The sequence below is a fragment of the Carassius auratus genome, unplaced genomic scaffold (genome assembly GCF_003368295.1).
Source record: "Carassius auratus strain Wakin unplaced genomic scaffold, ASM336829v1 scaf_tig00001402, whole genome shotgun sequence".
Taxonomy (NCBI): domain Eukaryota; kingdom Metazoa; phylum Chordata; class Actinopteri; order Cypriniformes; family Cyprinidae; genus Carassius; species Carassius auratus.
Window position 1 is genome coordinate 19408 of NW_020523357.1, and position 24379 is coordinate 43786.

A 24379-nucleotide genomic window follows, 5' to 3' on the forward strand; every position below is an offset into this window, starting at 1 on the left:
AGCTATACATATACTGTATATATTTAATAGAGTAACAAGTTTTTACGAGTTTTTCCTCAATAAACTCCTAATTTGCTGCTTATTAATAGTTAGTAAGGTAGTTGTTAAGTGGGTAGGATAAGGGATGTAGAATATGATCATGCAGTTTTATAAGTACTAATAAACAGCCAATAATTTAATAATAGGCATGCTAATAAGCAATTAGTTAATAACGAGGAGCGGTCCCAGATTAAACAGAAACACTAATTACAATCTAGAGTTCATTAAAGTGTTCAATAAAAACTGTATAGTGTAAATTATTATTTTATCTAGTAAATATTAGGTGTACTTATACTTAATAACGTAAATCTATTCTTTCCAGTGTAGTGTGTGGTAACTGTAAGCTCTCTATTATTGTACATATCAAGTGTTCATGTTTAGACCCTAACCTGAGTCTTTAATAAGTGTCTTCCTTCATTAAAATTGATGGCAAAGCAAACAAACAAGACCTCAGGCGCTTTGATGTGAAGAGGAATCCTCTTGAACACCTGTTGCATCATTGTCAGACAACGATGTACACACATAAACAGTCGCTGTTCTCTGATTTTGTTGTTGTACAGCAGGAAAACTGTCTCTATAAAGAAAACATTACATATTACACATTACGTATTACATGTATCTTGTTCCACCAAAGGAAATAGTTTCAAACAAATCCACAACAGAACCACTGCACATCTCAGAGCGGTCTCACATGTTCGGTGGTGTTTCATTCATAAATTAATTGTTTTGAATGGATAAGCAAATTGAGTCATAACAACTATCACATTTTTCATTCATGAATGAATCAGCGGTACAGAATAAATCATTTGGTTATCTGATTAAGTGATTCAATTTGTTGCTGAACATTTTTTTTATTAAATGAATCAATTAAATGAATGATTCAGAAACTTCATATAAGGTTTACACTCTATGTAGGTTGCATTTCTCAGCCATATACTGTGCATTCCGCACATCTACTTTCAGAAAAGTAACCATTATTCCTTTTGAAGCCTAATTACTGTAATTTCTTGCCTTCTTTGGAATGTAATGGTAAGTTTTCTGAATTGAGACAGTCTCAATTATGTATGCGGCTGACAAATGTGGCCTACGGAGGGTGCAGCCTTCTAAATTAGACACAGCAATAGACATGTCACCAGATACTGGTGTGCAGATGCAATGCTTAGAAAGAGTCACTGGAAATCCCAACAGACAATCAGGAAAGGAATGTGCATATACACAAAAAGACATGTATCCATATTTTATCATACATGTCATCAATCTACTATTACAGCACTATTAATATCAACCAAATGAAGAAAACAACTTTTAAAAACATCAAAACAGGCATCAATTGGAAAGCCACAATTGCCAGTGCCACTTCCATTTACTTTGTCAAAACTTTTATTAGGAGAGAGGAAGTATTCTTTGATCACTTTGCTCAAGACAGGTCTAATCCGACCCTGAAACACTAAGACTTCTTCACATTGCATTTCGATTACTCCGGTTCTCAACATAAGTTTGTATGTGGGAAATCTAGCCAGCACTTTTTCCTGGAGCTTTAATAAAATACTTTTAGTGGCACTCACAAAAGCTACTTAGTATTGTGTGCAAATAAATGCATGATTTTTCTACACTTTGAAAAGAATATACTACATATAAGAAAGAGAATAACATAAAATATGACAAGAGCACACAGTAATTACTGACATCAGTGCTTCACGGAGACCGTATTAATCTTAGTCATTGGTCATTTTACTACACCTTCCAGCAGACAATAGAATCCTGAAAGGATTTCCTGTTCAGACTGGGAAAAATAAAAGCAGCCTTTCCATTCGCTTGCCTTTTGCTGGCTGTGGCTTTAATTTATGCATTTTAATTTTGTTCTTGGCAAAGCTTTTGTTTTTATGCTCTCACTATTCTCTCTTCTCAATTGTGTTTTGCATAAATACATCACTGTCCACTAAACGAAAGCAAGCCATCCATCTTTCGCCGTCAACAAATTAATTTGGCTATGACAAATAAATAACTGATTTAGAATGGTAAAAAGAAACCCACATGCATTTTATCCATTTCTTTCTCTTAGTCAGTGTTTTAGTTTGTATTCCTGCTTTTTGCTGTTGCTTTGACTGAGATCAGCCTGGAGATATGGAAGGCGAGAGAAAGAGTTGGTTGGGGGATATGGATTGATTTATTCACGAAGGCAGGGACTTAAACTTTAATCAACATGCTTATAGAGTTCAGGACTCTCGCCCACACACACACATTTTCCCGTGTTCAGACCCACTGAAACTACACATATTTGCAGGCAATAGCAGAAAATAGTAAAACAAAAGGCAATTGTGTCATTAACTGGCCTTGTTAATATGTACAGGCCTAATTATCATCAGCAACATTAGCACCAGCATCTTCCCACTACAAAACATTAACAGTCACCTCCTATAGGCCATAGCACTTCCACATGTATGACTCTAAAAATCCCACAAGTGATTCTTATAAACACCACACATAATGTATCTATCGCCTGACATATATCACTGATATAGGTGTCTTGAGATATCCCACCTTTCTCTTTGACAGCCCCAGGCTCTGTAAGCAGCCAAAGACAGAATGTGAACCCAAACTGATGATATTCGCAGTGTCAAACTAGCTGGCATAAGCTGATTGGTTCATGTTGCATAAACAGCCAATCAGCAAGCTGCTTTACATTTAAATGGCTGGTTAGCATTAACTAGAGAGTTTTCCAGCCTACACCTTCCGCAGCTCTACCTGTATAGATCTGCTATGGGTTGTTGTATTTGCTATTAATTCAGCAGCGGTATATCTTAAATACTCACAGCACCATATCAGCGTATGCATTAGCAGTAGCAAGTTCATGTACTTGCTTTGCAGCAGCAATAATTTACAACAACAGCAATTCAGCAACATACAAAATCTATTCCGCCAAGACCAAATACATTGACATTGTCATATCCATTACCATGCTATATTCTTCAGAGAGTTGTCATGACATCACTATAATAACCCTGGTTTGGAAACAGCAGATTTTATTATTAATAATAATAATAATAATAATAATAATAATTCTGGAATACTTGTTTTTGTATCTCTGTAGTACCGCATACATATTTTATAGCTTTTTGGGAATGTAGTCATGCAACAAGCTGGACCATCTTCAGCCAGTTATTATTGCAAAACAACTTCAGGATGATTTAAGACCCCCTTGCTTTGGGATTTAGTTTGCAATAATGACCGGCTGACTGATTATTTCTTGCTTATACTTTTATTTTATTTTTTTTTACTAAAAGAAAGCTGGCATTTCTTTCTCCATCATTAGATTTCGAGTTTCACCAGCTGTCAAGAACATGTGTAAAGACTGCATGCATAAAAACTCTTAATATATGAGGGATTGTATCTTTGGTTTGATTGAAGAAAGCAGCCTATAATGCCACGTTACAAGTAAGGCTCAAGGTAGCGCAGCTAGCAGTTAGACAATGCTTAAGGAACATTGATTTAATTCTTATGAAATATTCATGCTGATTTTAATGAAAGCGGATTACTGGGAATTCATCTGTCAGGATGCTACTCAACTGCTTTTCAAGTTTCCGTTTTCTAATGAGCAAGAGGATGGGGGGGGGGGGGGCATATGGTTCCGATTGCTTCACCTAGCTCAACCAGAGGTGAATAAAACATGGAAATCATGTTGAATGATTTTTGAAACTTTTGTCATTTTTCATACTAATCGCATTAGGAGCATATTGTCACCCAAGATAGTTATATAAATCTGATAAATAATAATAAGAAGACTGTTTTACTTTTTCAGCACCATGCCATGCAACCCTAGATTCCAATGTAAACTAAATGCACTTTCGGGCAGTATGATGTTCCATGCTTGATCACAGTTCACATTTGCCATGATCGAAACATACACACAAAAGAGCTTCACCATTTTTAATTTGTAGAAAGTGACATATTTCAATGATATACCGACCGCTAAACTACAAATGTTCACGCTTAAGAGAAGAAACAGAGTAATAAAGGTAGAAAGAATGGAAGACAAATGCTACTGGGCACAGGTATGAGAAAGATATGGAGGAAAAGAGAGAGAAAAAATAGAGCAGTTACAGAAATGTGCCTACAGCAGTACACATATAAAACAATGAGCTGTGATAGAGTCCAAGGCCTCTGTCCGGAAAATGTGCAGCAGTGAGCTAAAATGTCAAAGGTAAGGTCTTATCTGTCGTAACCTCTCTCTTTCTCATTCTGTTTTTCTTTCTATTTCTGTCCTTATTTCAGAGAAGCAATTATATAATGTTCCTCTAATGGAATAAAAAAGGGGGAATGGAGTGAGGGTAAGAAGTTTGAGAGCAGTAGAACATGTACTAACGCTGTTTTTACTGACGTGAAGTGCACGTAAGGGTAACCCTGTGATTCAGGCAGACTTAGCCATAATTTATTTTGGAGTATGGGCTCTTTGAAATAATTTGAAATGGAAAGACCTCCTCATTACAGTAGACAAACACACAACACACGAAAGCAACCCAAGAATTTGGTTCAAAGCTGGATCAAAGAAAAAACACGCACACACATAAACACACACTTTCACATCACTGGTCTATGCTCTGTATTGTTCATTCCACTCTGTGGTTTGAATCTTCTAATGAATATTTCAGGCAAAATGCAACAGAATTTAGTTCATTATGGCTTAAATTATTATGGTCTCATTTACTGCAAAATTTTAAAAATAAAAACCAGTGCTAATACTGTTCATGCAATAATATGAGCTCTGTTTGGAATGTCACTTTAAAACGTGTAGAACAGCAATGAACACTTCTGGTGGATTTTCATAGAACGGTGGCTAATATACATGCTTCCAATTACAGCTGCACGATTATGACAAAAATCATAATAGTCCATTATTCCCTTGAAATTGTAATTGCGGTTATTAATTAAGATTATCACAATTTACATTGAATGATGTTTATACCTTTGTTTGATTCAACTGCATGCCTTTTTTTAAGGAAATTTAAAAAAAAAGCTAAAAAAAAATTAGTGCTTAGTGCTTTTCAATAATATTAAGCCTCAAATGTCAACTATAATATATTCTTCTTTAAATTATAAAAAAAAAGAAGAAAAAAAATAGGAATGGTATTATAATGGTATACTAAAACTACAATTAACACAATGGAAAAACTCTTAAGATAACATGTAAAACACAAACACACACACACACATCTTGACATAAGTGGACTTTGAACAATTAACTGTCACTTTGAGTGATTATGTAATTGTGGCATCCATAATTGTAATTGCGATTAGAAATTGGATTAATTGTAACGCTCTACTTCCAATTGACCACAGCATTCATGCACACAATGGACATTCAAACAAACACAATGCAAAGCCTTGAATGCAATCACCACTTTTCAAGATTTGTTAATCACAGTAGCCCCAATCTCAATTATTTATTCTAACAATTGTGCAGACCTATGGTTCTATCTTTCTAAAAACTTAATGGGTAGCTCACAAACCTTATCAAAAGAACACACTTTATCTCTCAATTGTAATTTTCATCTGTTACAGGAGCAGATTTTAAGTACCATATCATGATACGGGATGACCTTGTGGATAGTGTGAAAAGTCTGAGCATGCATCTATGTATGATTTAAAATTGCATACATTATCATTATGTACATGAGCCTTGATTGCAATCTTTTTTGAGAAGCAGAGTTCATTCTGCTGTCATAATTAAGAGAATGGTTGCATTTACATTCCAATCATTCTCTGTCTCTGTTGAGTGGATGTTGGGAGGAGCTTCCTTAGCACATTTGGGAGAAAGAAAAAAGATGTTAAAAATCGCGAAAAGGTTTTGGGATCTACAGGGATACGCCAAATAGGTATGCCAGGGACTGGTTTGGATCCATATTAAAAATTCCAAACAAAGAGTGGAGCACCGACGATGACTTGCTGCCGCACTTTTGCATTACAGATATCTTCGGCTAACATTACCTTGTTTGTTTTGTGAGCGCCTACACTTCAGAACAGTTCCGAAGCTACAAATCATTGGAGTCTCATGTGCAGTTCACAAATGGATAGGTTCAGGAGTTGCAGATCATAAAGCCGACAAACAGTATACAGTAATCCAGACAACGGTAAGCTGTGCTCCACCTAGCTGCTAGTTAAGTAACTGTTAGTGCTAACAACCACTCACATATGTACTTTAACTATGTGTTTGAAATGTGTAGTTAGTAACTGTCAAACCTCCCATTTTTTCTGGGGTTCTCACGTATTTGAGCTCTTTTCCCGCTGTCTTCCCGTTTTAGTATTTTCCTGTAAAATATCCTGTTAGCCCTTCCATCGGACCTGTCAGTCTCTGTACTGTTGTTTTGTTGCTACCTCCTTGCCCTTCCAGTGAAACGGATGTTTTCAAAGCATCGTTTTGCTTACTTGAAAACAACCTTAGCGTGATGTTGCCTTTTCTCAAATAAAAACGTAGTTGTTACGAGAGCACGAATTCACGCCAATCTGTAAGCAAAGTCACATTAGACCTAGCTTCACAACTCGCTTAGTTAATGCAGCAGTTTTGTAGTACGAATTTTAGCTGCCAGCAGAGGGACAGCAACAGAAAGATGAATGTTGAAATTTTCCTGTATTTTGGACGATTAACCCGGGAAATTTCCCTTATTTCCAATGTCCAATGTTGAGAGGGAGTACGTCTAAACACTGTGCAGTAGTCCGAGTAGCAGTAAAGGAGGCCATCAACATGACGGCCACGCCAAGTAATGACGTCACAATGCCCAAGCCGTATTATTTGTGACTGAGTCACAAGCTTGTTGACAAGCATTCAGGGGTCCATGAGTTGACAAGCTAACACAGAGATGTCAAATCAAAGTTATCACCCTAGCACCTTCCGCTTCAGTAGGTGACAACAGCGGTACAACAACTCTCCTTGGGTCACTCTACAGGAACAGATGAACTCCCATCTAAATGTGTTAGGGTCTTTTTAGAGCATCAATGACACAGGCTTTTTTTAAATGTTTCAAGAATCTTTCTATATGAGATTCCTGGATATGCTTCTATTAAGTTGGATCCCTTCCTTTGAGACTCCAAGTTTATTTTTTTTATTTTTTTATTTTTTATATTCATGAACGATGCAGTAAACTGATCAGAAGTGACAGTAAATTTCCTCATCAATATGAAGCATCACACCTGTTTTCCACGTGAATATTAAGAAATGCCTCTATTAGAAATATTTCTGAAAGATCATGTGAAACATAGCGACCCCAAACTTTTCAATGGTAGAAGGAATTCTTGTTATAATTGACTTGTTTTGATCCAAACCATTCTGTGGATTACAAAAATAGATTTATACACATTTCTTGATAGACAATGAACATGTCCATCAAGCTTTAAAGTAATAAAAGATGCCATAAAATATACTCATTTTCTCCAGAAAGGTAAAAGCAGCGATTCCTTTTTAAAGGATCTACAGTATAGATATATATACTGAAAGCACATATGTACATATCAAATGAGCCAATCACACAAAATGTGATTTCATATGTGTCATTTATGCAGGATCCTGTGCCATGAGTACCCATTTTTTAAGAAGAGTAAAAGAGTATTAAAAATAAATTAAATGAATAAAAAAATATCTGGTTAAAAAGAGTAAAAAAATAAACAACCACGTTATAAACACACTGTTTGCTTCTGTTGTGCTCAATCTAGCTGCTCTATAATGCATGAAGCAGTTTGAAACTTTGTGTTGTATTTGTGTTGAATTCCTCATTTGTAATTTGCTTTGGATGAAAGCGTCTGCTAAATGTATAAATGTAAACACAGAAAGATGTCAGTTCCTCATGAGACTTTGCTTTCATGGACTTGTCCCAGAAACCCTTAAACGTAGAGGAAATATTGCTCCACAGCTAGGCACCGATATGCTACAGTCAGCGTCTTTGAGGGAACTACACTGCACTGATGACAGCAATAATGACTAAAATTTGCCACCTGTTTACCATTGAGGCTTGTATATCAGCAGAGATCTTGGCATCCAAGCTCGGGCGTCAAGTCAACCCATCTGGCACAGCGGCTGCTGACTAGTCTCTCTGAAACCTTACCACTAGCTCATTGATTTCCACATATGTTTCAGAGTACAGGAAGAACAATGATACGTGTATGTTTTCTGTTATGATTTAAGAGTGCGACAGGGACACGGGTGATTTGAAGAGTGTTCATTTTTTAGCAGAAGCAAAAATGCTCTCTAAAGTGAGAATGCAATCTAACTGCAGCCGACTAGAATGTAGCAAACCATAGTTTGTGGAAGTGAAAAAAATTTAAGTCGATGTATTAATAAATAGGACAAGCCCTTAAGTTTGCACTGGGCAACACACAGCAGTTTCATTCCTGATTGAATCAGCCATTTGAACTAAATAATTTGAATGAATTGTTCAACGAGTCACTCATAAGACAGCAGCTTCTTGAATGAATCAGTGTTGTGCATAAATCATTCAAGCAAATGTTTCAATCACAAAAACAGTTGCTTGTTTGTTTTTTGAATCTGTCAGTGTTCTGGACAAACCATTGGAGTCAATGATTCAGTGCCTCACTCATACAGACACTACTGTAGCTTTTTTTGTTCTGGAATGATTCAGAGTTTTCAATTCACTTGAATGAATAAATGAGTCATTCATAAAGAGTTTCTTGTTTTGTTCTTCAGTGAATCAGAGTTGTGAACAAATCATTTTAGTGAATGAATGGCTTCCTTATAAAAACATTTGCTGAATTCTGAAGCACGTAGTAGAATACTACTCTTACTATTTTATCATATCTTTCTATGGCAGAATCAGTAAGAGTAGCATGCTAGTACATAGTTTGGAATTCAGCAAGTCGCTCAGTCATGAATTAATTAGAGGTGTAAACGTACCATTCAAGTGAATGATTCTAAGACTCTCTTAAAGCGAGTTGTTTGTTTTCCTCTAGAATCAAGTGAACGATTAAATTAAGTCGATAAATAATTCAACAAAACAATGATTCAGTGACTTGCTCTTAAAAACATTTTTGTTGTTCTTGAATCAGTGTTTTTGAACAAACTGCTTGCTTGTTATCACTTTTTTAATTTTTTAATGTATATAGAGAATTTTTTCTCAGTTAAAGGTACAATTTGTAAGATAATTGCAGTAAAATATCCAAAAACCGCTAGGCTGGTGTTATATATTTTGTCCAGCTGATAACTAAAAATACCTGTTTTCAACTACTTGTAAATGATGAGAAAAGTCCCATTCTAAAAAGTGACAGTACAGTCACCTGTCAATAATGTTAGTTACCCTTTGTTACCGCCTTTACTGATGTAGAAACCACATGACAACAGTGTGTGGACAAATGTGGAAGTAGTGTCTAGCGTCCAGGAAACCCCTAGCTTGCTTCAAGCAGTTCCTTATTTACTTCTTCTTGCACGTTTTATGGTGGATTGTGTTACTTATTTATGGAACATAATTACTGTTTTCCGTCTGCCGCTGGTTCTGTCGACAAGGACAGCTCCCGTAAACGTAAGCGTACGGGCCAACCAAACGACCCAAGAAGAGTTTGGGACAAAAGGATAGAAAGAGCGAGGATCAATATCGGTGTTGCATTTTCTAGATGGAGAGAGCTTCGCGACAAACTTCAACTAGAAAGAGATGCCGATCTCGCTTGTGTTTTACTCGACAGGTGAGTTGTTTTGATTCATATCTTTACAGAAAACGTATGCTATTATAACGATCAACCAGATTAGTATTATAGGGCATACACGCCGTGGAACTCGCGTTTGCTTTGTATGCCCAGTTAATGTGTTTGCATGTACACGAGTGTATATATTTGTTGAACAAGTGGTAATCATTTTCATATCATCTGACTAAACAATAATCAATTAATCTGATAATTTACTGTCAAACTATATTTGCAGTATGGTATTGTAATATAGCATGATGCAATATATAATGGTGGCATGTGAAAATTGTCTTTTTCAGACACTTACAAAATCCAGTAGAAGACAACAAATCCCATCATTCCACGCTCCTTCTTAGCGTCATCAAACCACGCGATTGTTATTGTTTTGGTAGTGCGCCCTCTATTGGCAGGTCCTACAACCTGTACCTTTAAGTGGTTGATAAAGATCAGTGAAATGTAACCAAAATAGGAGAAGAAGAACAGTCTCTTTCGGTGACTGTGTTTCTTATTCACAGGAGAGAACCTGGTTAAATTAATTAAATCATTTTGGGGCGATGGAAATTTCAGTACATAATTCAGAGTCTGACTTCCTGAATATTTAGTGATTTGCACTGGCTTGAGATATGGAAGAAAATGTGAGGTCATCACCACCCCTTATGTTACTAAAATAACCAATAGCAGCTGAGTAAAACCCTATTATAGATCTGGTTTGACTTTAGATGCAAGACCTGCCAGTGCTTTCAAACGCTCCCTCATTTTCCACGGCGAGCTGTTGTCGCCTCCTTTTTACTCAGCTAAGAACTCCATTATAAGTGATTTTTATCGCACGTCTTTTGTGAGCGAAAAAGTGACGGTTATTGAGTGTGGTGAATTACAGCTTTTGAAAACATCAATAAACATCTAGCGAGGGTCAATACTGACAAGAGAATTATCTGACAAGCACTCAATTAGCTCCATGTACCTGTGATTGAGGCATAATCATTATGTCATTATACCTCTGAAGAGTACATGAGTGTTGCAGAAAAGCGATCAAGTACCTGCTCCCATAAAGTTTTATAGCAATAGATGTTTCTCTTTTTTTTAAAGAAAGAAATTATAGCTGTATATAAAACATAAAGTGGTTCAAACGTGCATCAAAAGTGATTAACTTACACAACATCGAGCCAGATTACATTCAGGCTTACTCCATTCCACATGAACCATAAACAGCCTTCATACCAACCAAACGAACAAGTCTGACGTCACACACATTTTAGTGTGAATCTGCCTTAAGACTACTCTTAGTGTGCAACGTCAAACCAAAACGCTTCCATATGTGGACAGATACATTGAAAAGAAATGACATACTGCAGCAATACAGCCCTGTGTGTTACCTGAGGTCCTCCACATTAGATACGGTCTTGTTGAGGATGTTCTTTTCTCGTCTCTGCTTCTTGATCTCTAGCTTCAGGAGTCTGATATCCTCCAGTCTTTCAGTGTACTGTATATCACCCTTGTTCATGATGGAATGCTGGATTTTGATCTTCTCGTACAGTAATGCCAGTGCTTCGTTTCTCTTCATCAACTGCGTCCCCAGGAGGTCACGCTCATTTCTCACCTTGAAAACAATGACAGAAATATATAATTAAAATACACAAATGTCATTAGTCATTAGTCAAACTAAAAAACTGTGAAATTTCAATATCCTTTCAGTTAATAAACATTGATTGTGAATAAATGCTGTTTTTTGTTTTGTTACATTCCCTTTTTTTACCAGTTTGGTACCAAAGTTCTGGTACTTTTAACACCCTTTCAAGCATCTGTGAGAAAACCTTCAAAGTACTTTCACCTCTGACTGAGGTGAGACGATATATTATAGAAATAAAAGGCAGGCCAGTGTTTTCTGCAAAGATTTGATGACTCAGCAGTTTTAGTCTTTTCAGGATAATAGCCAAAAGCTTCATGCAACATGACAAATGCTGTGAAGGTTTGGGAAAATGTCTTATAAAAAAAGTTTTTTACTTTTACTTAGAGGTTTTACTTTAATGGATTAAAAAAAAAAGTTTGGGGAAACATTTGGCCATACGCAATAAATAAATATAACATTTCCTCCTACATCTAAATCATTTTTGTGTTATTCAACACACCATATATACTAGGAAGGAAGTTATGTAAAATGGTAATTGACTTTCTTTCTGAACTTTCACTAAACTAAACTGTATGCACAAAATTCTGCAATGCTGATGCAATGTATGTACAGCTATAAGTGAACTGCATGTTATGTATAAGGTATTAGTTACTGTATATCACATTCAGTATACAATACGGTTTGGGGAGCTCAGAGATGTACAGAAGATGAAGCTGTTTTAATGTGTATGGATAGCCAGAAGAGTATGGAAGCTGGTGTCAGCAGAGGCAATTTGGACAGAATGCCCTTTGAATGGGTTAACCTTTATCAAAGAACCAATGTCAGCAATTTACAGCAGCAGATATTAACATTACATTCAATTTATGATCTCTAATAGTGACCTGAATGACTTACCAAAGATGCTGTAAAACATTTTGTTACTGTATTTGTTAAAAATGTATTTTAAGCCTAAAGCCAAAGCTACATATACATCTAAATTGAATTCAGCTAAAAGACTATCAAGGATATCTGAAATTAAATTGTCATCTTCGGTTTCCTACATTTTTGTTAGGATTTGCTGACTTTTCCTTAGATCTTGAGTCTATGGTAGTGTATTCATTTTTATTTATTTTGTATCATAATGATGGATAAATGAATAAATAAATAAATTTTAAAGGTAAACAGTATTTAGTACAAATATTATAATTTTTAATCCACAATATTATTTTGTTTTAATAAGGTAATATTTTAACCTTATTAACCCCCCCCCCACCACCACCCAAAGAACATAAAACTAAACTGTAAACCAGTAACTAAAATTGTTCATCATAAAAGACATATTCAAGTTGTTTCTGTATAAACGTAATAGAATAAGACACACACACACAAAAAGATCATCACAACAGAGCCTATTATTTGAGTGATTTGACTGGTCAGCTGTTTAATCATATTCGACTGCTGACATACTGAGATCAGAAGCAATAAATGTTTCAAAATGCCAAGACCAATTTAGGCCTCCCCAGTGACTCAATTTCCTTTTATTGTTTCAAAACAGTTGACCCTGTTCCCGCTGGACTTTGTCAGAAGTGATATTCCAGATCTAATGACTTTTGAGTGAACCTAGATTACTGTCTCTTTCATCAACAGCCTATTGAAGAAGGAACACAAGGACACGCGGACACTCACTGAAACCTCCACCTGTCTGTACCTGATCAAGCTCTTTTTTCTGCCGGATCCTCTCAGCATCAGCCTCTGCTATGAGCTTCAGCAGCTCGCGTTCCTCTGCCTCCTGTTTCTCAATGAACTGATTCGTCTCCTGAGCCTGTTGCCTCATCTTCTGTAGCTCGGCCTGTAGAAAAAGAGCAATCGATGCAAAAGAGAACAGAAAAAAGTTAAAAACCAAACTGAGAAATTACCCCTCTATATGTCAATGTTTTTTAAAGCTCTACAAGGTCTAGTCAAAGTTTTTCATGCTATATTCACTATAAAGTGCTGGGTAGAAAACTTACAAATCGTAGTCTGTTACTGATTATAAATGACATGATGGAAATTATAGTTTGTTGGAAGACTTTCCAAATGCATAAAAGCGGTAACATTTTGACAGAGATGAAAAAAAGAATAATAATTAGGCCAAATCAAATTATGAATAATTTACTGCCATTGTGTGAATAATATGTAGTCATGTAATCTACAGTAACTGCAATCTGATTATGTTATATAATGTGATTACAAGTACTTTATTTCTGATTATGTTATCCAGATTACATGTAATCAATTAATATCCAGCACTGTATATTTTTCATTGGATTGCATTGTAAATTCTATATATCTGATTTATGTTAATGGATATATCTTTGATTCTCTGTGTGTGTGTGTGTGTGTGTGTGTGTGTGTGTGTGTGAGTGACAGAGAGAGAGAGAGAGAGAGAGAGAATTACATTTTGAAATTTAGTCCATTTAACTTTAATAGGACAATTATTTAATAAAAAATATATATTATTTTAGTCAACAGAAACATTTAAGTTGACTACAGTGAATGAAAATGACTTTTCTTTATTACAATTATCTTCATCTCATATTGATTATTGTCAAAATATATTTAAAAAAAAAAACTTTATCGCAATTTTGTTTGCCATTTAACACTGCTATTGACATTCTCTCCTCTCTCTTTCAAGGTTCGAGATTAAAATGTGCTTTACTGACATGATAAACTGGTTTACATTGACAAAGCATTAGTAAACATCACACATACATGCACAATAGATGCTCTTTATAGAGGTTTGCATAAGAAGGGTGGAATATGTTGCTGATTTATGTGTAGTGCGTGAGGTTCAAAAGTGCGATTGTGTTTCCATCTCATTTGTGTGCAGCAGGACCACAGTGTGTCCTCCTTCAGCAGCCAGGACTGTCTATGTCTGACTTTCTTTGTTTCTAGGCTACGTTTGCTGAGTTTGTAAACAGTCAGGAGTTTTCGTTCAGGGTTGGTCACGGTATTCTGTTAGGGTGTATTATTCTATTACAATTTCCCTCCTTTTGTTGTGATTTCCGCTTGGAGCACAAAAGAAAACCTGCAATAAAAATGGACTCTAATTACTCTCCTAATAAATGCCCCTGGTTTTATTATGTGCAATTCATCAGTGCATAGGCTATTAGAAAACAATGTTTGTTTTTTAAAGTCATTCATCAAAAGGTAATAATTTTCTCTTCAGCTTTAAAAAGCTTTTATTTTTTGCTGATGTATCCAAGGCAGAACCGTGTGAGTAAAATAACTTTAACTAGTAATAACAAAGCCTTTGCTTGTTCAAATTTTGAACCCCACACTGCATTCTTTCCTGATGAATACACACTATTAAGAACAAATTGCATCAGCTTTAAGTTGTTTTGTTTAATTTCATGATAATCTAACTTTTATGATAAAAGACTAGGTGAGAACAAGGTTATATTTAAGGCCAATTCACACTGCACCAATAGACGGCAAAAGACATGCTCAGTGTGTTATGCATGTTGCCACTGGTCAGTGCTTATTTCGCCAATTAAACATGTTGAATCAGTATTGGTTTGGATGTCTGACAATTGATTTACTGTATTCGGTCAGTTATTGGCATTGGTCTGCGTCTGATGGTGCGCACGGACCTAATCTCATGATGAAAACATTCCTGTGGATTTTAAAATATCTAGCAAAATGCTAAATACATATCAATAAGTACATACTGCAGTTTCCAACAGGAATGAAAACTAAAGATGGTATATCAGCGAACACTTTTAATCAGTTTCGTACACTGTTATGATTATTGCTCCATACAGTATGTTTCACTTTCCAGATGTATCTATCTTGCTCGGTAGCTCAGCCGGCACAGAATTGGCATGTTTTTATGTCACATCCACTTTTGTTCATACTTACAGTTAAGGTTCAGGTGTAGTGCAGATGGTAAGTTATTTTAAAACTTAGCTTTAAAGTTATAGCGCCACTCATTAGACATTTCAAGCCAGAATTGCAGTGACACGTACAAAACCAACATCAAATAAAACCATATGGACCATATGTATATTTATCTCATCACATAAAACAGACCATATGTATATTTATCTGAAAACAAACACTCTTTTAGCACCACTCAGTGGACACTTCACATTGAATATGTCACAAAACGCACATGGCAATACCTATTTTGACTCTTGCCGAAAAATTCCCACAGGTTCGTTTTCGTCATGAGATCAGGCTCGTTAAAGGTGCCATAGAATGCAAAAATCACTTTTTATAAGGTGTTTGAACACAGTTGTGTGGCCGCAGTGTGTGAAAACAACCAGCCTATAATGAAAAAAAAATCCACTCACTCATTGTTTTATAATTCCAAAAAATCATAAACAGTCTCTACACGCGAGCAGTTCCATGATGACATAGTGGGTGAAAGTCCCGCCCATTTGTGACGCTCTCTGCCCTATTAGCATATGCACAGACCTGAGTGAGAAGCTGCGGTCCGCCATTACTGTTCTCTTGCTGTAGTAGCTGGAGGTACAATGTCAGTGCCAAAGAGCCATTAAAAGTGTCGTGTGTTGGGATGCACAACCGAATGTAAGAGTCTCCATAGACCGTCTGAGGACACGGTGGTTCTGAAAGAGGGATCGATACCAACGCTTCATGCACAAATGTTTCAGAAGTCAATAAAATTTAAATTGAATGGTTCCCAACAAATAAATTGATACCTACTGAACTTAAATATGAATAGAAAGTGTTTAATAACTTTTGTTTATCTACATATTAGTCATTCTTTGTTTATAATCCTTTTGTTCATGATATCGCCAAAATAAAATAAAATAAAATCTCTCTAATAAAGTAATTATTCAAGAGGATTAAACAGAGCCAGTAATAAAATGAATGAATAAGTAGTCACATTATTTGCACTGCATGAATCATAGCTTAACACATTAATATAGATTGAACACTGCCTGACTTTGAGAAGCAGGGGGCTTGTAATTTAAATGAGCTTTACAGTTATTTCATTTAGACTTAACTATGTGTTCATGTTTGGTTTTAAAGGGCTTATTAAAATGACTAAATTAATCCATCCAAGAGCAGTGGGGGGTTTCTCTTTTTTCTACAATGTTGTTCAATGAATATTACTGACATAATAGATGCTGACAGATCTGTTAGGCAGATCCCATATTCTGACATCTGATTTTTCTTCCGTCTCACCTATTCATAGAGACATAGCTCGCTGTGTTTAACCTAATACCATGCCAAGACAGGCATTTTGACCAAGAAGTCAGGATGCATGTCTGTAAGAAGTTGTCCAAGAGGTCGAAACGCTGTAGTAATTTCCCCTTGGTGGGAGACTGTGGTACTTCATCAAAACATTTGACTTCAAAATCCATCTCTGTCTCTCACCCCTCTTTGACACTTATTTGGTCGCCTGCGGCAGATGCAGTGGGGTAAACATATAGGTCTGCCAAGAATGTAGAAAACAGACGAAAAAGTGGATGGGAAGGATAAAAAGAGACAGAGGGAAGACAGGCGTGAGTGCTTTACACTTCATTTGATACCAGTCTTAACCTTTATTCCCTGAGAGAGAGAGAGAGAGAGAGAGAGAGAGTCAGGCAGCAGGAGCATCAGGTGGGTTCTTTTAAAGACCAAAGATCCTGTTTTCAGAACTAGCTCAGGTGCATGTCCCAAACACTAGACCCATGTTGATACAAGTGAGAAGTGACACACGCTGAAAGTTTATTTTTTTTAATTTTTTTATTAATTCAATTATCGCATAGTTGTCTCTTGAAATTACTTATACTTGACATACAATATCATTCAAAAGTTTGGAGTTGGTAAGTACATTTAAAAATTTGGTTAAAAAAAAACAGTTAAATCTGAAATATAATCAACATTTTAAATAACAGTTTTGTTGTTATTATTATCATCAATGTGCTGCTTAATTTTTTTAAATATAAATATTTTGTATTATAAATGTCTTTACTGTCACTTTTGATCAATTCAATCTTTGCTCAGAAAAAGCATGTTTCAAAACGAAAAGAAAACAAAAAAAAAGAAACAAAACAAAATAAAACAAATACTTGAACAGTGTATTTAAAAAGTGAGACTCGTAAAAATGTTATGGCATATAATTATACTGAGTGTTATCTACACATATTAGTGAAACAGTTGTTCCCTTTTTCCTTTTTCTTCCTTAAAAAGTAAATTAAAAAAATAATTATTAAATTAATTACAATTTTATAATTTAATAGACGGACAGCCATTTGTCATATTTAGTTTTCTTTTCTCATATTAAAATTATAGAATGAATTAGGGCTCCAGACCAAAATGGTCAATAATTTATAATTTAATCACTAATGACAACTGTTGGAAAACTTTAAATCTAAGCTTTATAATTCAGCTTCAGGCATTTGTATGTCTAAGGGTTGATTTTTTATTAAGACTACAGTAAGTGATTTTTTTTTTCTTTTTTTCCGTTTTATACAGAATTACTGTCTTGGGACATTTTGCATGCCTTTTTTATTTCTGCCTGGTACTTTTACATTTTTGAAATGAAATCTTACAAAAATAAAACAGTAACAAAAAATTATATTTCAGTCTTTCTACTTCAAAAAATTCACATTTTATTCAATAATTTACTAGCAATATCTGAGGGACAATTTTTTCATAGTAAATCCTACATTTTTTTTTTTCTTTTTTTTTTTGCCAGTGTATATACAGATGTAATTTTTTATACTTGTCCCATAAATGGACTTTTTATCTTAAAATATTAAAATTCATTATTAAATTGCAACATTATTCTGAAAATATATAATAACATAGTAAAATATAATCATTGGAAAATTGTATTTATGTCCACTTTAGCAAACAAATGAAATAAATGTACTTTCAGAGACTTCAGAGGGTGTTTTCTTCATCGGGCGCCTTGATGAAGAAGCTCTGACAGCATAATAAATTGACAACATTGTATATATACAGTAAGATGACAAGACCTTTGACTGTCTAAAATCTCTTGTTAACACTGAACCGGGAACAACTGTGCAAGGTCATTTTTAAGGTTGTTTGCCACCTCTCCCGTTAACTGTGTAACACTGATGAAATTTCAAAAAGCGGCGAACATCGTTTAGAACCTGGCTGCATGCTTTACACATCATCACTTCCTTTTTTACGACATTAAATTCTGAAACTTTTCCCCCTCCTCTCTCGGTTCAGTGCTAAACATTTGCAGACAGCGTCTGGAGCATGTAATAAGATTTCTCCGAGATCGATGTCGCCTCTCAGCATGCATAACAACCAGCTGGACGGAGCTGGTGCTGAGAGCAGCCTCTCCCCTCATTACCCCCTGCCGTAGCCTCTCGTGATGAGAAAGTGTAGCCCATTCATTAACATGCTAATCAATTCTTATGAAGTGGCCTAATTGTTTTTTCATGGGGTGAGGGTTAGCCAGTAGACAGACTCAGTGCTGGCCAGCTTCAAAGAACACAAGAGCTTCTTTCTTGCTACATTTGTGAAGGCTTGAGGTAATAAACAACAACAAGAAGAGCTGAAAGGTCAATGTCTTGGCACAATAGTTTTGTGTGCGGAGACCAGCAGGACAAAAGAGGATTGCTTCCTATGAAGCCATCTGTAAGGGAACCCATAAATGGTTGAAAATGCCCTTTAAAAGGATAGTTCATATTTGTATTTGTACATAACTGTGTATGTGAAAAATAAAAATCTTAAATTTGCAATCTTAAAATCTTGAAACAATTTTCATTTAGAAATTGCTAGTAAATTAAAAAAAAAACAAATTACAATGAAGTGGCAAGTAACACATTGAATTAAATATGAAATTCTGAAGTAAAATGACTGAAATTGTATTTTTGTATGTGTAATTTTTTTTTTTACAGTTGTCAGTATTTTGTCAATATATTGATTTTACGAAGTATACATTTTTAATTATGTCAAAAATGTATATGTTAATTTAATTCATTGCTTGCAAAAACAAAGTTTTAATATTATGTTTATGATGTGGATATAGCTTATTAATCTCATTTATAAGCAATTCAGTTCTACAAGCAAATCATTCTTCTACAAATACGTGACCAGAAAACCAGTCTTAACTGTCAGTTTTTTTGAAATTGAGATTTATACATCATCTGAATAAATAAGTCCATTGATGTATGGTTTATTAGGATCCGACAATATTCTTCAGCAGTGCAACTATTAGAAAATCTGGAATCTGAGGGTGCGAAAAAAAAAAAAAAGACTGAGAAAATCGTCTTTGAAGTTGTCCAAATTAAGTTCTTAGCAATGCATATTACTAATCAAAAAGTACGTTTTGATATGTTTACGGTAGGAAATTTACAACATATCTTCATGGAACATGATCTTTACTTAATATCCTAATGATTTTTGGCATAAAATAAAAAATTCTAATTTTGACCCTTAGAATGTTTTTTGGCTATTGCTAAAAATATACCCGCATGACTTAAGACTGGTTTTGCGCTCCATGGTCACATATATATTTTAACAGTCATGTCATGATGCATATTTTTGTGTCTAATTTTGCTTATTATGTATGCCACCTTTGTCTGACACACCAATTTCACCATTGGAGCCTCTATTAATGAGCTGATGAGTTGAATCAGGTGATTTTAATGCAAAATGTGCAGTGTTGGGAGCTCCAGGAATGTGGTTGAGATCCACTGGACTAGCTCATGTTGCAAGCATTTGAGGAAAAATACGGACCCAGATTTTTATGATTTCAGAATGATTTCAAAGCAGACACTTCAGAGCTCAACTCTCCTCTTAGTTGACTGCATTTCAAAGACACAGAATGGACTTCACAGGGGAAAAAGCCAAACGAGTGGATGAAGCAATAGTAAACCCATGCATTTTTCATTTCTCATTTTCCGTACGTGGTAAACGTAAATCTGAAATCTACTATTCTAGGTAAAACAAACATTTCATTGAAGTTTAAAATTAGGATGCGTATAGTTTTATGAAAGATAAAACAAACCCTGGCCGACATAATGCAGAAGAAAATCCAGGCCAGTATTCAAGGTCAGTAGAAAGAGATCAAAGACAGATCAAACTATATAAATGTGATTACAAATTCCATTGAGAGTGCCCTCTGCACTCCCAAAATAAATAAATACAAAGAATACGCCAGGCTCTACAAGAGTGGCTAGCTTTAACACTTTCCCGAACTTTACATTGTATTGTAACAAGTGTGGCAATGTTTCCTATCGCCTGCATGGGTTGTGCTTTGACATTGACGCATCCTGACAGGATTGGAGGTAAAACGTGAAGTCGAGAATGATTTGCTTTGACAGCTGTTCCATGGAAATGTAATGAACCCAAGTTTGTCACCATTTACCAAAGGGTGATATTGACTTTCCGTCATAGGTGTAATATTGCTGACAATTGTTAGATATGTGGGTTGGCTGAGAAAGTGTATCTGACAAATGAATACCAGAGGTGACAATGACAGAGGTGCAAATCACCTTTTTTAACCAGTCAGCCTGAAGAAGTGAACGAAGTGTGACCTTTTATGCAAAGAGTTGAGTGTGTAAAGTAAAACATTCAGATGTCTTTCAAACATGTCTTCCAAGTATTTTCCCACCATGAGTTCCTTGACCTCATTTTTTAAAATGAAGATTAAAACACCAGCAAAAAATAAAAAATAAACAATATTTTTTTCTTTAATGTATGGACTAATTTGTGAGACGTTCCATGTTCTCCAGCATGATTTGAGAATGTTTCAAAGAGCATCTTGTGCTTCAGTGGAAGCAAGAAAAGTTGACCTTTTGTGCAAAGGAGTTGACATGATCAATGTCACAAACCTGCTCAGTGAAGCAAGGTTTTCTAAAGTATTTAGTTATATTTCCCTTGCTAACTCCATAGACATTGTTCATTTCTAGGTTCAAATAAAAATAAACCTAGATTTTCAATGTTTCTAAGAATTTTGAACCCCACTGCAGCTGTACTGTATATACCCCACTAGTGAGAAGTTCAGTCAGTCAGTTACAAAATCTGTCCCAAGCTTGTCAACCATATAACATTTCCTTGCTTCCCATGTCTTCTTTCACAGTTCATTATGGGCACAAACCCAAGACTAACCAAGAGACATCTCATAAGAATAATAAATTAGATAAATTAAGGTTTTATGAGAAAATGGGCAAATGGCATGTTCTCCTGCCTCCTTCCATCTGCATGTGGCTAAGAACTTTACTGAATAATGAATTTCTCATATTCTATATCCTTCCATCTAAAGCAAGTGAAGCAAGGGGCAAATGACAAATAAAAAAAAAAGCATTATGAAATAAAAAACTAAACAGAAATGACTGTTAACGACATGATAAAAGGCTTCCAACCACTTGTAATTACATACTCCTTAGAGCACAGAGGGTGAAACGGACATGGTGACATTTTGAAAAATGAAACATGACTTCTTATGATAGCAGTGTTTGGGAAGTTGCTTTGAAACTGAAGCACCCCACACTACAAGCTACTCTCGAATCAGTAATTACATTAAAGCTACTCTTTAGACAACGGAATCTGCTAAAGAAGAGTTTAATTTACATTTAAAATCTATGGACCCAATGTTTCCAGCAAAACATTGCCCCGAGCGTAACATTGCCTCCATTGGCCTGGCTACTTATTTCCACTGTTTCATGGTCCAGACCTTTATTACTGTCCTTTATTGCACTACGGCATACCAAGAATGCCCAGAAGGTTTGGAGATACTCTGACCCAGTTATCCAGCCTTTTTAGTCTTTGTCAGATTCACTTGCTCATTCACTTGCTCATTTTCCCACTTCCAAAAACATGAAATTCCAAAAACCGACTGTTCACTCGCTTCTCAATAAATTGATGTCATTCAAACAAACTGATGGTTCAGATGATTCATGTAAACCTCAAGTGAACCACTTGAATGGACTGTGTAGACAGTTTAGAAGAAACTTGCCAGATTTGTAGCATTCCATCATTATACCATTTGTTTCGGGAAAAGCTGGCGTGTCTTATGAAGACTACTAAAAATTTAAGCTGTTGCATCACTAGGTTTGGCAAATGTTATATCTCTAAAAATGCTTCACAAGATTTGTGAATGCAAAGCCTGTCTTCATTCATATGTTCTGGATCTTTCTTCCTCTTGTTAAAGAGGGAAACATATGATGGTTTTGACTTGAGAAGTGGTGGAAAAACAGGAAGGAGAAGGCAGAGGAACCAGAGAAGAAAGCAGAGGTAAATTGCAGCTCTGGGGCACCTGTATGCTTTAGAGTACAAAAGGCAAAGGGTGAGACACAGGCTCACGAAAAAACCAAGAAAACAAATGAATGAAGGTGAAAGAAAGGAATGCCAGAGAGGGTTACATAAGCCTGCAGTGAACTCCCTATCAATTTAAAGTTTTCTGCATCATGTCCCCGCGGCCCCTCAAAACATGAAAGATTGCTTTTGTTCGTCATTTCTCTCTCTCGTTCTTTCTCTCTAGTTGTTTGTCGATCTTCTTTGCTCCGATTTTCTTTCCCATCAGTCTATTTAAGTTCCTTTTGCTTTTTGTTTGTAAAGTGATGCCTGAAAAAATTACACTCGGATGACAGGAAAAATGAGTAAGTCAGGTTTCCATGAAACAATTTTACACTGAATAGTTAGTGCAATTAGAAGAGGCAATTGCTTAAGTGTTTGTTAATTGTGCATTTACTTTCATTTTAGTTTCTTTTTTTTTTTTGTAGACCCTAATTGTGCTAAATCTCATTAAAATAGTTACAATTGTGTGTAAAAAAATAAATAAAAACAAAATACTAAACCTATGGAAGAATTCATAACACCTGTTGTATTAAAACACTATACAATTCTCCTGTAAAAGAGAATATTCTCTCTTAAAAACAAATGTTTTGCTAAAGCATAAGCACACGATTTGGGGGTATTATATAAAAAAAATTATAATAATAAAAAAAAACTTCTCTTTAAAATTCCTAATCAATCACTACATCATTTTCCATGGGAAAAACTGATTATTATTGGAAATTAACACTGACTATTAATAAATAAAATAAGAATCAATAAGTTAATGATATATAAACTAACAGGTGTATACAGGTATAGACTTTGTAAAGATGTTACAAAAAAATCTATACCAAAACATACGCTATTCAATTGTACTTGCTGTTCTTCAAAAAATCACATAAATTAATACATTTAAACTGTAATAAAATACATTCAAATAGAACAGTTCTTTTAAATTGTAGCAATATTTCACAATATTACTGTTTTTGTTGTTTTATAAAAGTATAAAATATTTTTTCAAAAACATTTTTACAAATCGTACCAATCCCAGACTTTTGAAGGCTAGTGTAAATCTTGGGAAATGTTGATTTAAAATGATAATAATGTGAAAAAAACTGAAATAACTGCTAGCTTTGACTTGAACATCTACTTGGTGTAAGGCCAGACTTATCATTGAAAAACTGTTATGGATGGAGTAAACTTGATGAATGAAAGAACAAAAGAAAGAAAGAAAGAAAGAAAGAAAGAAAGAAAGAAAGAAAGAAAGAAAGAAAGAAAGAAAGAAAGAAAAGAAAAAGAAAAGAAAGAACAGACTGAAAGTTTAACTTCAGCTATTTTTGCTGCAGGATATACAGACCTTTATGACTCATGAGTCTTCATGATTATGAATTACCTGACTAAGCATAATGTTTCTTGTCTAAGATTCTGGTCCTCTAGAAGTAAATGCAAGTGCGCTTGTTCTCGACGATGATTGGTCTTTTTTTACTGTTCTCTGTGGCTTTCCTTCATTAGTGCAGGAATCTAAACAAAGGGAGCACTGAGCTTGGCTCAAACATGCCTCTTACTTTGATTTGCAAGAGTGAAGCATGCTCTCCAAACATTATGTTGATCTCTACCACGAGAGCATCAGCATTTGTTGAGTTCACAGACTTTAGTTTGCTCTCTAAAGTTTCACAACGTTTCAGTCTTCAGTGCATCTTTTGGTCTTGTCTCTCCTTTTCACTTCCATTGGGTGTTTTTCCTTTTCACTTCATGGTTCAAAGGAGAGGTGAACATCACAGCCATCATGCTTCCTGAGAA

The 24379-nt window shown here is 35.2% G+C and overlaps 1 protein-coding gene across 1 annotated transcript in view; it reads right to left on the reverse strand.

The window, feature by feature from the left end:
- The window catches only part of LOC113069323 (cilia- and flagella-associated protein 58-like), a 61680-nt gene that overhangs the window by 13718 nt on the left and 23583 nt on the right, over positions 1-24379 (reverse strand). The window contains exons 12-13 of the mRNA XM_026242324.1: positions 13035-13175; positions 11094-11317 (exon numbers count right to left, since the gene is read on the reverse strand). Of these exons, the coding sequence (XP_026098109.1) occupies positions 11094-11317; positions 13035-13175 (365 nt within the window). The remainder of the gene's footprint in view (positions 1-11093; positions 11318-13034; positions 13176-24379) is intronic.